A 14,498-nucleotide genomic window follows, 5' to 3' on the forward strand; every position below is an offset into this window, starting at 1 on the left:
TATGGTAACTCTATTTTTAGTTTTTTAAGGAACCTCCATACTATTCTCCACAGAGGCTGCACCAATTTACATTCCTACCAACCATGTAGGAGGGTTACCTTTTCTCTATACTCTCTTCAGCATTTATATTTGTAGACTTTTTTTGATGACGGCCATTCTGACTGGTGTGAGGTGATACCTCATTGTAGTTTTGATTTGCATTTCTCTAGTAATTAGCCATATTGAGCATCTTTTCACGTGTCTATTGGCAATCTGAATGTCTTCTTTGGAGAAATGTCTGCTTAGGTCTTCTGCCCAGTTTTTGATTGGGCTTTTTTTTAATATTAAACTGTATGAGCTGTTTGTATACTTTGGAAATTAATCCCTCATCAGTAGCATCATTTGCAAATATTTTCTCCCAATCCCTAGGTTGTCTTTTCATTTTGTCCAGTAGGACCTTTGAAATAATATTAATATTCAGGCTTCATCCTCTAGGCCGGCTAGCTCAGGCATCATATTTTTAAAATGCTTCCAAGGTGATTCTAATGTGCAGCCAAAGTTAAGAATCACTAATTATGTCTTGCTCCTTAGGGTAATAGGGAGGCCAGATAAGTAAATAATTATAGTAGAGTATAAGCAGAAAAAAATACCCCTTTCTCCAATATACATTCTTGCCAGTGTGTCACATTAAGCAGCAGTTTTTTTTAATATGAAAGATGATTTTTAAATTGCATATTTTTAAAAGTGCCCACTGGATTTTGTCATAATTTAGCTGTGCTACATTCTCACTAAAACACCTTTTTCCTTCTTCTTCCTCGCCTTAACTCAAGAGTCCCTCTTTAACAGGGTGAATTGAATAGACTCCCAAAGTGGGTTAAAATTCAATTCAAAAGTTAATGCAAAGGTTTTTGGGAGACGGACCTGTACTAGAGTCAGATTTCCTCAAATAAACACAGCTACTGCAGTGATTTTTACTAGAGGATGAAAAATTAACCTGTCTTTTAAAATTTTCATATAGTTTATACTTCTTTAAAATCCCTTCAAACAACCATTTAGTAGGGCAAATAGAATAGAATTTAATGGGAATCTAATTAAATGGAGTATTTAGGTTGTGTAGGACCAGGATCCTCAGTACGTAGTAGATTACCAAATTAAGGAGAAAATGGATGGAGATTTTTACCATTCCCTCTGAATTTCAAGTTTACCCTTAAAGAGTATTCTACATGCCTTCATTTTGGACCCAAAAAAGCCAACATGTAGCTGGTAGCTAGACTCTTTTTTTTTTTAGTCCACCTTTTAAGATAATTTTTTTAAAAATTAGAGTCTTGTAGATATTATTTGCAGTAGTAATGCCAACATATCTGGCTAAAAATTGAAAACCTTCACTCTCTGCATATATCTGTTTGTCACTCAGGTGCCAGATATCCAGGTATCTGGAAACCATCTTACCTCTAGCAATGTGTCCATAAAACAAGTGACTGACGGATTTTCTAAATTTTCCTCCATATATTTCATGTTACATTGTATAGCTACATCCTTGGAGTCACTGTATTAAGAGTATAATTTTTAGAAATCTCGTGTATAATTTTTCAATCTCATTCTGCAAATTTATACAAGGCAGATGTCAACAACGCAATTAAGAATAAGGAAAAGTCAAAGTTTATTTTATTCAACAGTATTGCAGTTTTATATCATCACATAGTTCACTTTTTTTAAGGCTATTTATTAACTTTAGGAGTAAAAAGGCGTTCTGAAGTCCAAATCTCTAATTTACAAACACTTGGAACATAACACCCCTAAGTAAAGGGCTTCCCTCATAGCAAAAACCTTATAAGCTAAAGGGGAAATTATGTCAGCCTACAATTTGGGGGACACTTGTTCATTTCTAGGAAAGTTCACTTGAAATTCAATTGAAAAAATCATTTCCCCATGATCAAGTCTTTTGTATATATAGGAGATGGCAGAAGAAAAAAAATAATTAGAAAAATAAATTACTATATTATAAGCCTAATAAGAACAGGGATCATAAGTTAGGAATCTTTACCTCCTTTCAAGCTGATCTTGGTCCCAATGGTCAACAATTTATATCTAAATCAGTAAATGTTTCAACTTCTAGAAGGTGTTGAATATCAGAATTTGGAGGAACAATAAAGGAAAGCTAAGGTCAACTCGATGCCACTATTGAAATCATGACTGTTGCTTTTCTCTTCTTCCCAAATCAAGTATAATTTTTAAACCCACCAAGCCATCAAAAGTGACAGTTGCATCTATTCCAACAGGAAATAGTCTTGGCCCCACAAGCAGACAACAAAGGTTACAGTCAGTGGCTAAGTTATTGAAGTTTTATGGACTTACATGATATGGAAAATAACTCATTCATTGCCCTCCTCCTTTCTACATGGGAAACAGAGAAATTTACTCAAAGGACACTACCGATGTGCAAGCATATCTAAGCAAATAACCCCTAAGAGAGGGAAATAAAAACATCCTAAACTTGAAATGGGTTTCCACAACACCAGCACAAATCTATTGGCAGGTAGACCATGCTCGCATAATTCTAGGACTTCCAGATGAAGAGTACAAAATTCAGTCTATGGTTTGGATACCTTTTCCAAGGAATGCGAACTCTCCCTATGAGTATAAACAGCTGCATGATTGTCTAAAACTGTTTCTTTCACTAGGGTGTTTCATACTGAATGAAGAGTAACGTTGCGTATGTCAGCCAACCACTCGACAGCAGCATCTACTACAGATTCATTCATTCATTCAGATCTCATATTTATCTGAGGACAGGCACGTTTTTGCAGACATATTTTCAAGTGTCCCTAGTATGGCGGAGCTAGTGAAATCACGAAAAGAGATTTTGCTGCTGAAGTCAATCATACTGCTGGCTGGCTTGACATACCTGCTGGTCAAAGTAAGTGTTTAATTGTAGTCATGTGGGTGAGGGACTAAAATGCATAAGCATTGTGATAAGGTAAACATATATACTCTTGGGAGAAAGGGTTTTAATAGAAGCTATTTCCTTTAGTGATTGGTAGGGACGCTTGTAAATACAGAGAGCTTGATCGGAAGTAAACAAAGCAAAACAGAAAGTTTCTTTTGTGTCTACAGACCCTACTTTGACCAAATTGGCTGTCACAGCCATTTTAGAATTTTTTTCCTTGTATCATTATAACTACATGGGACTTGGAATGAACCATTTATTTATATGTTCATTGAAAAGTATATGATCATTGATTATTGATCTATACTTCATATGATCATTGAAAAGTATCTGGCAGAGCAGCCAGGGCCCCCCAACCATTTTCAGCCTGTGACACATCAGTGAACTTAACAGGGCACACCCAGGGCCACATACGACTTTCATGGGTCCTGGGCTCTTAGGTCTTTGTGTGTTCCTTTCTCCACTGGGGAAAAAAAAGAGTATAATAATTTTATAGATTTTCACAAGTCCTAACATTCTCATTTTTTCATAATGTGTGAAAAAAAAAGTTTAAATATTTTCTTTCACCCTGAAAGTTCTTTTGTTAAAAATTATTTTCAAAGAAATTCAACCATTTTCTGGGCCTTAAAATATCATGGGTCCTAGGCAGTGTTCCTACTGTGCCTAATGGACTAGCCAGCCCTGGACACTCCAAGCTGTCCACCCACTTCCCACCTCCCCTTGCCCTGAGCCTGTTTAAGCAGCTCTGGCTCAGCATGTCTCTCCCACAGCCTGGTAGCCATGAACTTATAAGCCATTCTTCTTCCCCCATCCTTCCACCCAGCCATGTCATCCTTCTCCCAGTGTGTGTGTGCGTGCGTGTGTGTGTATCTTCCCAAAAGAAATCATGGGGCATTAGGATAAGCTAGGCACATCTTCATAATGCAACCCATAGTACCATCATTGAGTAGTACTTGATTACTAAAAAGTGTTTTCTTTGATTGGCCAGGCTTTCATTTTATTTTGATCTAATTTTTTTTACTATGCTATACTTTGATGCTTTACTATGCTATGTCTTGGTATGAATTTCCATTTATTAATTTTACTTGATTTCTAATCTTGCACCTTTTTTAAGTTCTGTAAAAAAAAAAATGTAGCCTCTGATTATGACTTCTGATTTGTTATGTCTTCCATCGCAAATTCTCCTTCTTTGGTGCTGTTTCGTATATTACACACACACACACACATACATACACATAAGTCATTATTTTTCTAAGGTATCTTCTATTTCACTTATTATCTCTTTTCCAGATTTTATTTCCACTTTTAAAGGGCGCATTACATTGGGCATCTTCCTATAGAATAGAAAGTATCAGCAGAGTCAGATTTTTCTATCTCCAAAAGGAATTCTAGTCAAGTAATTGCTTTCAATGTGCTTGAAAGTTACTTGTGTCATTCAAAAGAGGGAAACTAACAATTTGTGCATTTTCTTTATTATAATTATACAAAAATTCCATTTCTATGATTGATTATTTCTGAGGCAATCATAGATGAATTGATAAACTTAGATACATAATTGCTTTCTTCAATGTATTTGAAATATGGCCTTGATAGGATGCAGTCATTGCAAATTGTCTTACAGCTGCAGCTGTCAGTGCTAAGCTTTATTTTTTATAAACTAAGTGCTAAAACTTTTTAGATTGGACCCAGGATGGTGCATCTTATTTTGAATTGTGTTCTAAGAGGAATTGTGTGTAGTGTGGAAACAATGTAGTAGCAATGGTACAATAAAGCTTTTTAAAAATAGCTTCAATATATTGTTCCATTGTGTAAGAACCTTTCCTCGCATTTGTCAAAACATGTCTTGCTCTTTCATGAACTGTAAAATGTATGGACCTTTTTTAAAGAACATCAAAAGAATTTATAGAACCCAAAACATCCAAAGATCGACTATTTTTACTGTAGTTTCATGGCACATTTCAACAAAGAGTTCAAGCAATGGAAAGATGACCTTATTTGGATCGCCTTATATATTTCTTTAATGGATTTTCTTTCAACCCATCTACTTTAAAAGCCTTCAATACCCACATAAAAAATTATTAGAATTCAGCTCTGGCTCAGTTTGGATCAAAGTATATACCTAGACGTGTGTCAGAGTCACCGGAGAAGCTTAGTAGAAATACAGGTGCTGGATTCCACGCCAGATCTACTAAAACACAATTTCTAGGAAGACAGCTATTTCAACAAGCTCCAAATGTGACTGTGATGCCTACCAAAAGGTGCAAGCCACTGCTTTCAAATTCGCAACACGTGGAAATTGAGTGTTAAGACTAAAGCTTCCTTCCTGTTTCTTAAATAGCTCAAGTTAGACGCAGAGACATCAAATGAAGGGGTAGCAGACTTGGATATTCTGTAGGTTCTTTCTTTGGAAAAAAGGTGGTGGCCTAAAATGGAAAGGGGACTTGTTTGGTTTGGAGTGTTTTAAAAATACGTTTAGAATGTTAATTAAAGACAATTACAGAAGACTAAAATTGTTTCCATAAGATATTCCAAATTTATATGTAATGATGATAAGCCGTGTTATTCGCAGAAGAAATTTCAAGAGTGTTTTGATCATTTGTCTAATTTGGGGAGAGTCCTGTTTTGTCCATTGACTTAATTTTGTAAGATGACTAGTAAAAAATAATTCTCAGGATGAGAACTTACCAACTGCTCCTTAGTGGAGAAGAGTAGGCACAGGTTGACAGGCTAAGACACATAATTACACACTGTGTATTTGGAAGCTTGTCTCTGTCCTCACCCCATCATTACATCTTTTTTTTTGAGGGTCTGAGAGCTAAAATTGTCATAGTCGGTGATCAGCTCAAGGAGGTGGCACTGACCAAACCTCAAAATGACCAAAATGCTATACCATATACAGAATTTTTTACATTCTGAAAATAGACAAATATCTACTTAAAGGGACATTCTAGAACCTAATTCAGGACTGCCCCTTGGAATTTGTTGAAAGGCATATTACCAATAGCACAGTTGTGTTGGTCATGTAGAAAATACACTAGGGATAAATAAATCTCCTGGTCTATGTTCACAGTGCCCAGGCACAATGACAGAGATAATAATTCAGGATTGAGAAAGGTAAAAACAATCAGAAACGAGGGAGAATGTCCAAAAACTTATCAAAGCCTAGATCTATTGGCTGTACAGGTAAAGTTGCCAGATAAAATATACAACACCCAGTTGTATTTGAATTTCAGATAAGTGACAATTTTTTTGTATAAAAATATTCCTAACATACAAAATGACATATAATGTAATCTTTGGAATGTTGTATATTGGAGATATATTAAATATGCTGAATTATTGGTTGTTTATCTGAAATTCTAGTTCAACTGAGCCTACTGTATTTTTATTTACTAAATCTGGCAGCCCTATATAAGAGGTATTCTGCATAACCCTCCACAGCTTAAGGAAAATATGCTTATAATCGTGATTATTTGATTAGCATTTAAGAGAACTGCTGGTATTTACACCTTGCTAAATTTTAAAAATATCTTTTCCATTTTAATCCTCTTTTTTGTGCTTCTCCCCGGCTTCTTCAGATACATTACCATATGAAATATGTCAGTTGAAATTAAGAGTGGAAATAAATGAGATTCAAAAGGTGGATTAGTAAGGTAAATCAGAAAAGAGAAAATGGGATGATTAACAGCCTTTTTAGAGGACCACCAGTCAGCATATAGTAGTTGCTTAGTAAATAGTTGTTTGAATGAATCAGTAAAAGAATAGTGAAAAAGAAAATCTTTCTTCTGCCAGTCTTTAAACCAAAAACTTTTTGAAGTTACGGTTATCTAATTGGGCAAGATTTTATATCCCAGAGAAGGCTGATGCACTATGGAGTTGGTGGAAGCATGTAACACACCACCTTGGCGAATCATGTACAGACTTTCCCAGTGCCTCACATGGTACAATCATCCTGTAGGTCTTGTTACACAAGGTGTGGTCCAAAGACCATCAGCATATTAGCAAGATCCCCAAGAGATGGAGAGCACATTTTTAATATGATGGCTAGGTGAACCTAATTCACAAGCCAATTTTATTTTTTGAACTATGGACAATTCAGCCTTGTAAACAAAGCTACACATTCAACCCATCAGCTCTTAAATTAGTCAATTCAGGGTTCTTCCAGAAGATACAACAGTCCCATGATTTGGTACTCACACCATTAGGACTAGTAACGGTTGAAGACATGTTATTACTTCCCAAGGAATTGACAATCTCCATGACAAAGGCAAGTCATCAGTGGTAATCCTCAACCTGGTATTTTATTTAACAACCCCTTTGAGAAGCTGATGAAAGCTATGACATTCCCCTAGAGAGGAAAAGGACACATGCACATATATTCAAAACTTTGCATGGAGTTTTTAGAGATTCATGGAACCCCCAACACCAATTCAGAGGACGCCCCCCCCAAAATGTTCATAGAGTAAATTTAATTCTTTCTTGTACACAGAGCTTGGGTTCTTTCTAACTGCACAGTTTCTGCAACTCTCCCTCCATCCTATGAAACTGATGTATGGATAAAAGATGGGTGAAATGGACAAGGCAAATGAGCATGATCACACTTAAAGTATCGTCTGTTTTTTCATATAACAGAAGCTTATCTACTGCTTGTTATTAAAGAGGTATTCTTCCTCTAAGTAAAAGTGCTTTTATGTGATGAATTCATCACACATGAGGGTAATTTTAGCAATTGTCCTTTCTTTACTTCAGCTGGCCTGGGAGCGGAAGTTTCAGTAAGGACCACTAGAAACACAGCTCCTCCTCAAATCTCCACCACTTTTAATGCACTTCCGTATAGCCCAGGACACCTAATTAGGAACATCACAGAGGCCTTCACCAGAAGTACTACAGGAAACAGCAGCCAGATGCAGGATCCCAGTCTGCAGATGGCTGGAATTACATCTTGGGACCCTTGGACTACACAGCCCTTCTCCAGCACCACTGAAGAGGTAAGCTGAGAAGGGAGGGTATGGAGTGCGGTTTGTGAAGGTCTCAGAAAGCCCATCGCCTGGAAAGACTTGCTTTGCTGGATATGTTGCTATTCAAGTGGGCGATGGGGCACTCTGTGTCTTAGCTACTAATTGTACATGAATGCATTTCGTGGAATGAGAAAATCTTTGCGATAGAATTACAATTTCTGCACCCTCGTAAGGTGAAGATCATTAGGCTGCCATGTTATATCTGCACTCCTGTAGGTTGGCCCCATTTCTGAACCAAAGTCAAGGTTCACAGTCTTACGGTAACCTAGAACCAGGAAAGAGACGTTGAAATCAGTCCCTTGCAGGTCTCTCTGCATATGTGTCACAATCGTGTACGCTTATAAGGGAGGGGAAAGAGTCACAAAGCAGTGGAAGATTTAGGAATCACTGTAACTGATTTGTGCACGTCAACAAAGATAAGCTGAGTCACGTAGCAATCCCTGCATCAGCGTCTACCCGAGGACAGATAAATAGCTGAGAAGCAGCGATGACAGGACCACAGAGTCTGTCCCCATAGCGTTTCCATTTATGGGGTTCATCTCTTGGATTTTGCTTTCCACTCAGGGTCTTACACTGTCATTTTAGGCAGTAACAGTGTAATTAAAGCAAAATTTAAAAGCTAAGGTTCCATTTGGCAGTATTTAGCTGTTTTCTAATAAGCAACCCAAATAATTTAAAGCAAGTAAAAGCCAACGCCAGGCATGTGACTTAACTGCCACTTTAGTGCTCTGGTTTCTTTCGTGTTGTGCAGAAACCAATACTGCATATGGCGCCCGGCTGGTGTACACACATTTCATGATTGGTGACAAAATACGTACAGCCAGTACTGTAAATCTTCCCTGCAACCTAGTTCTCCCCATGCCTCTGAACAGACGTTTGGAAGGCCTCCTGACTTTTCTTGACACTCTTTATGTCACTTTAAAACTCAACACTCACTCTCAACCCATTAGCAAAAGTAGCCATTTCAGAAAATATCCCAAATTCTAAATTCACTTAATAGCTTCTCCTCTCCCATCACGTCACCCAGTTTGGTCTTGAAATAGGGAAAGGGAGTGTGTCCACCTGGCTCTGTACCCCCCTGTCCTGGCTGGATCATTATGGTTTCAGGTCTGTGGACTTGAAAAGAGGAGAGGGAAGCTAGGAAATGGGACAGGAGAGCTGTTCCTCAAGGAGGCCGTCTTGCACAGGTTCTCTGCTCTCCTTAAATCTCCACCTCCTGAGCCCTTTCAGCCACAGGTCAGTGAGAGGGTCACACTTGCTCTTGAAGTTGAACGCTTCCTGGTGGAGCTGAATGTACCTCAGCTAAAACCCCACTCTAACGTCAGCTCATGAGAATAGTCTCACAGCTGAGTTTAAATATATATGCATACGTATTTAGTATATACAAAAAAAATTGTGTCAAGTAAGAAACATGCTGAATAAGTGCTTCAGTAAAAACATATCTTCCTGAACCCTAGAAAGTTGTCTCTTAGCAAAAAGAATATTTCCCCATTTTTGCCCACGTTTGAACATTGTGAAACAAACACACAGAGAACTCCCGGGGGTGGCCGGGCTCTTTGGGGCCGAGTCAGGGACAGACAGCTCCAGCTCTTTGTGGGAGCACACCAGTCCTTGGGCCAACACAGCGCCGTGTTCCAGAGCTCACATGATCCCCACTCCAGAGCTGGGTGTGCAGGCTCGGATCACGGCAAACACACTGCAGGGTTTTTGTTTATTCATTTTTAGTTTGTTTCTAAAGTGAAGTCCCCTCTAAAGTTTATATGAGCTCCCAGGTGGAACACCAGAATTACTAGGGAGACAACTACCTCATGTTATGTTTTTCTCTCGAAGCTCAGGCGAAATCTTAACTATGTCCTGGGAAGCTGGGTGTATAAAAGCTATGCTCCTTCCAAAGGCAGTTTCTAAAACTGCAGTTCTCCGTGACTTTCATGCCTTAGGAGAGGCAACCCTGCCAAGATTATCAGCTGGTTTTGCAGGAGCAGTTACTTTATGACAATCGGTTATAAACACTTATAGTTAAATACTTTGAAAAATAAAAATGAGTCACTTGGGAGATAAAAATCCCTCTCCACCAAGTATAATTTTGAAACGTACTTTTACCTCAACACCTAGAAGGGTATGAGAGAGGAAGAAAATTGTTCAATGTAATCGCTTGAAATTGTGTGAAAAGAAAATCTTTGTGTGCCAGTTAATTTTATCAGCTAGCACCTGGTTTCTGAGGATTTTGGATTGACTCGGTGTCGATGGGCCATGAGTTGGAGTGGTCTGTTATCCAGCGATAACAGGAAAAGTCTGAAAGTGAGCTTTTGGAGGGTAGGCACTGTATTTATTCAGTTTTGTTGCTCCAGCACCTGAACGTAATGCTGAATACTTACTGAAGTTGTGTAGAAAGGAAAGGAAAAGAAAGGTGAAGAGTGGAGTGGAGCAAAATGCAGTGGAGGTGGAGAGTGAGAGGCAGCAGAATGGAAAGGAGTGAAATGGAGTGGAATGGAATGGAGTAGAGTGAAGAAGAGTGGAGTGGAATGGAATGGAATGGGCTGGAGTGGAATAGAGTGGAATGGAATGGAATGGAATAGAATGGAGTGGAATGGAGTAGAGTGAAGCAGAGTGGAGTGGAATGGAATGGGGAGAATGGGATGGAGTGCTGGGGAATTGAGTTAATTTAAGTAGCATACAAGTGGCTGGAATTGTTAACCACTTGAGTAGCAAATTACACGTCCATCTACTGCCAAGCTGTGACAGTCATGTTGAGTTATCATGCTTTTTATGTTGCCTGAGTGTTTTGAAGTTTGTGTGTATCTAGCGTTCACTATGTTTCTGTTGCCTAATACATACAGTTTCACTCAGGGGCTAATTATCCAGTGCCTTTTTCTCCTTTCTAATTTCTCCATTTCGCTTCTTAATCACCCTTCAACTACCCCTCCCCGCCCCAAATGTAAAAGAAACAAAGGGAAGGCGGCAATGCCGACTGTTCAGTGACTGGAAAATGTTCAGGCACAAGACAGATATTTCTGGGTACTTCCTGAGGACCTAACTAGTGTCTGCCTCTTACTAGCTAATGACCAGGCCTCAGTTTCCTCATCTATAACAATGATCCTTCCACCTCTTAGGGCTGTTATGAGGACTGGGAGAGACAATGCCTGTAAAATGCTCACCACAGTACTGGCTCCTTAGTAAGCATCCCAAAAATAATGGCTCTTATTGCTATTATTTTACTGGGACACAAAGGTGAACGACAAACTGTCACCCTGAAGGAGCTCACCATCTGATGAGGGGTTAAGGAAGATGCAGATTACACAGGCTTGGGTGGAATACAAAAGAGAGGTTCCTGACTGGCTTGGAGGTTTCAGGGAATGACTTCCGGTGGAAGGAATATCTAAACTGAGCTTCACGGGGTATAGGAGTTAACCTAGCAAGAGCTGGGGGGTGGGGGGGAGTAGGAGGTGGAAGACCTGAGATGAAACAGGATGGAAAGTTAGAAAGTGATGTCAGCTTTCACCTAAAATTAACATTTTAGAGAAACTTGGCAATTTTATCATGTCAATCCAAGCATGCATTCCATGTTCATTTATCGAGCACCTACTATTTGCCAGACATTGTGGGGATGTGAAAATAAAGACTAAAGACGGTGTTACAGAATCACACAGAGAGCACAAGGTCGTCAAAATTATTTTATAAATTAGGATCAGCAGTCTGTTAAGAATGAATAAAAGACTTCGTCTGAGAGCCCTGTAGTAATACTCACACATGCGTGAATTGAATGTACGCGGATGATCATCTCAAACACATGTTTTCAAATGCAGTCTTCACCTGGAAATGGCCACTAGTTCCTACTTGTTATTTTAATTAGTGACACTGTTAGATTATCTGTCATTCCTTTTGTTTCCACACATATGGGGGCACTAGGTAGAACTGAGTACACTTGACCTGAAATTGAAATCTAGAGAAGGAGAAGAACTGAAATACTAAGGTTTCATGCTTGGAAATGCAGTGCCATGACCACTAATTCACATTGATGGAGTGACCGCACTGTTCTAGATCCACAAACCAGGGATGAGCTGGGACTGGAACATGGGACTGGGAATGGAACGAGAAAGTGCAATGTATTTGTGCCTTCTTTTCCATCAAGAGTCCCTTTGAGTTTTGAGGAAGGGAACATGAAGAGATGCTTTACGCTATCTGCCAAGAAGAGAATCTAGGGGACAAAAATAGTAGCTAAGATCTGTGTGTCAGCACCTATGCTAAGCACTTTCCTACACCCTGGGAGGTGGGTACTTGTATCTGTTTTCCATCACCACGTAACAAAACTCAGTAGTCTCGAACAATGACAGCTTACTATTTCTCGTGATTCTGTTGGTCGCATTGGTCGTTCCTCTGCTGGTTTCCCCTGGGCTCACTCTTGCTCTTGTACTCAGCATGGAGGGTCAGCTGAGCTAGGAAATTCACACTAGCCTCTCTTGCAGGGCTGGCAGTCGATGCCGGCTGCAGGCTTGGTTCCCCTCTACACAGCCTCTCATCCTCCAGCAGACTACACCAGCTTCTTTATGTGATGGTTTGGGGAAGCTTTGCAAGAGAGGAAAGTTGGAAACGACAAGCCTAGGCTCTGTAGTCACACATTATTGCTGCCACATCCTTTGGTCAACAGATACACAAGCCAGGCCAGATTCAGGGGGTGGAGACATAGAGCCCTTTTCTTGATGGGAAGAGCCGCAAAGTCACATTGCAAAGGGTGGGAGGAATCTGTGGTCATTACACAACCTACCATAGTGTTTGTTAAATGATGCTGCTGCTGATGGTGCAGATGCCCAGCTTAAACTTCAAGAGGTCAAGGACTTGCCCAAGGTCAAATGACTTAGAGAGCAGCAGAGCAAGGAGGAGCGTACACACTCACACACGGACACACGCACACATCCCCCTGCACATCTAGTTACCTTTATTCTCTTGCACAGAGCTCCTATTAAAGAAGGTCAGTGCCAAGAAGGACGAGGTTCGGAACTCAGCATCATTCATCAATGCTGCTGCAAAGTTATCTTGAGCTGGCTCTTTTTGGAGCAATCTTCCCTGACTTTGCCCTTTCCCTCTCTTTCCTGACATCCTCCTCTGCCAGTTTAGAAGGTTGTAAACCTGGGCCAGCACTTGGCTTCAAAACTTCCTTTCTCTCATCCGGGACATGAGTTCAATGAATTGACATGTACCTATGCCTAGAGAAGTGCCTGGAAAATAATGTTTAATTAATATTAGCTACTGCTGTTCTTACTGTCACCATCATGGTATGATGTGGCTGTGCGTGTCTGTATGAGGACAAAGCTGGGGGAACAAGAAGCTTGTCTATAGTATGAGTCAGGAAATATCAACCTCAGTGCTTCTCCAACTGTTTCTCCAGATCCAGAACTTGTTAGAAATGCAACCACTTGGGTCCTACTCTAGACCCACTGAATCGGAAACTCTGGGTGTAAAACTGAGCAGTCTGTGCTTTAACAAGCCATCCAAGTCACACGGATGTATTTCTAAGTTCAAAAACCACTGATCTAGATAAATCTGGTCCCTGACCCACAATCTCTCCCCTATGGACTTCTAAATGCTTTAGTTTCCCACCACTGGTGGTAATTTCGTGCATGCATAAAGAGGGGGTGGGAGGAGTGCCGTACAAGCAAAATCATCAAGCAGGAGAAATTAATCTACCTAATTACAGCCTCCTGCTGTTACTTTGCAGAGCATACATTCTTGAAGAAACGGGGCCCAGGGAGCGTGAGTGGAGCCTCGGGAGATATGGAACTTCTATTAGACTCTAGGGTCTTTGTGTGAATTAGAAAAAGGAGTTTCTGGGCACAGAGTTCCACCGTGAATGCCCAAGACTCGGTACTAGAACATTGGCTGGGTTTCAGCCCCTGTGCACGCCCTCCGCCAGTCATCTCTGTGAGACTGACTGTCCCTCTGCGCAAGCCCAGCTGTAGAGCAGGCCAGAGGCAGGTGTCAGAAGCGGGCCCTGCATATACTAGCCATTCCCTATGGGCAGGGAGAGGCAGGCAGGGCTGGAGGCAGCAGGAAGTCAGTCTGTTGGGGAGCTGAGCAGTGAGGGGGCAGGATTAGATGTGGAGACCTGGCCTCCAAAGGGAGGGAAGACCAGCCTTGGACTTGAGTTTAGCTTCATGTGGGTTCGTCACCAGTTGTGGGTTCTGGCCAGCAGAAGTCCCACCGAGACGGAATGAATTACTCAAGACTCTGGGGAAAAGTCAAGAGAGCGAGAGGGAGTCGGGAGCCAACTCCACGAGAGCCTCTCAAATCTCTCATATTTATTGACTACAGTCAAAGCAGGAATTTAGGGAAGGACAGGGTGGGATCACAATGAGTACAAGGCTTTGTTTATTGTTGGTGTTTGGCTCAAGGTCAGAAGACCCTTTTTGCTGAATCATAATCTTGTTGAGCCTTTCAGTTTATCAGGGCAGAATGTATGAGAATCAGCTGCTTGACAAGATTTTCCTGGACTCAGGTGGCTGTGCCTGTCTTAGGTTGCCCCCTCAGGGGATCTTGCCCTCATTGGCTAACCAGCCTTC

The 14,498-nt window shown here is 40.4% G+C and overlaps 1 protein-coding gene across 1 annotated transcript in view; it reads left to right on the forward strand.

Moving 5' to 3' along the window:
• PTPRB (protein tyrosine phosphatase receptor type B) overlaps positions 1 to 14,498 on the forward strand; it is a 111,717-nt gene that overhangs the window by 5,801 nt on the left and 91,418 nt on the right. Inside the window, exon 3 of the mRNA XM_032493764.1 lies at positions 7,676 to 7,914. Coding sequence (XP_032349655.1) covers positions 7,676 to 7,914 — 239 coding nt within the window. The remainder of the gene's footprint in view (positions 1 to 7,675; positions 7,915 to 14,498) is intronic.

Source organism: Camelus ferus, chromosome 12 (genome assembly GCF_009834535.1).
Source record: "Camelus ferus isolate YT-003-E chromosome 12, BCGSAC_Cfer_1.0, whole genome shotgun sequence".
NCBI lineage: Eukaryota > Metazoa > Chordata > Mammalia > Artiodactyla > Camelidae > Camelus > Camelus ferus.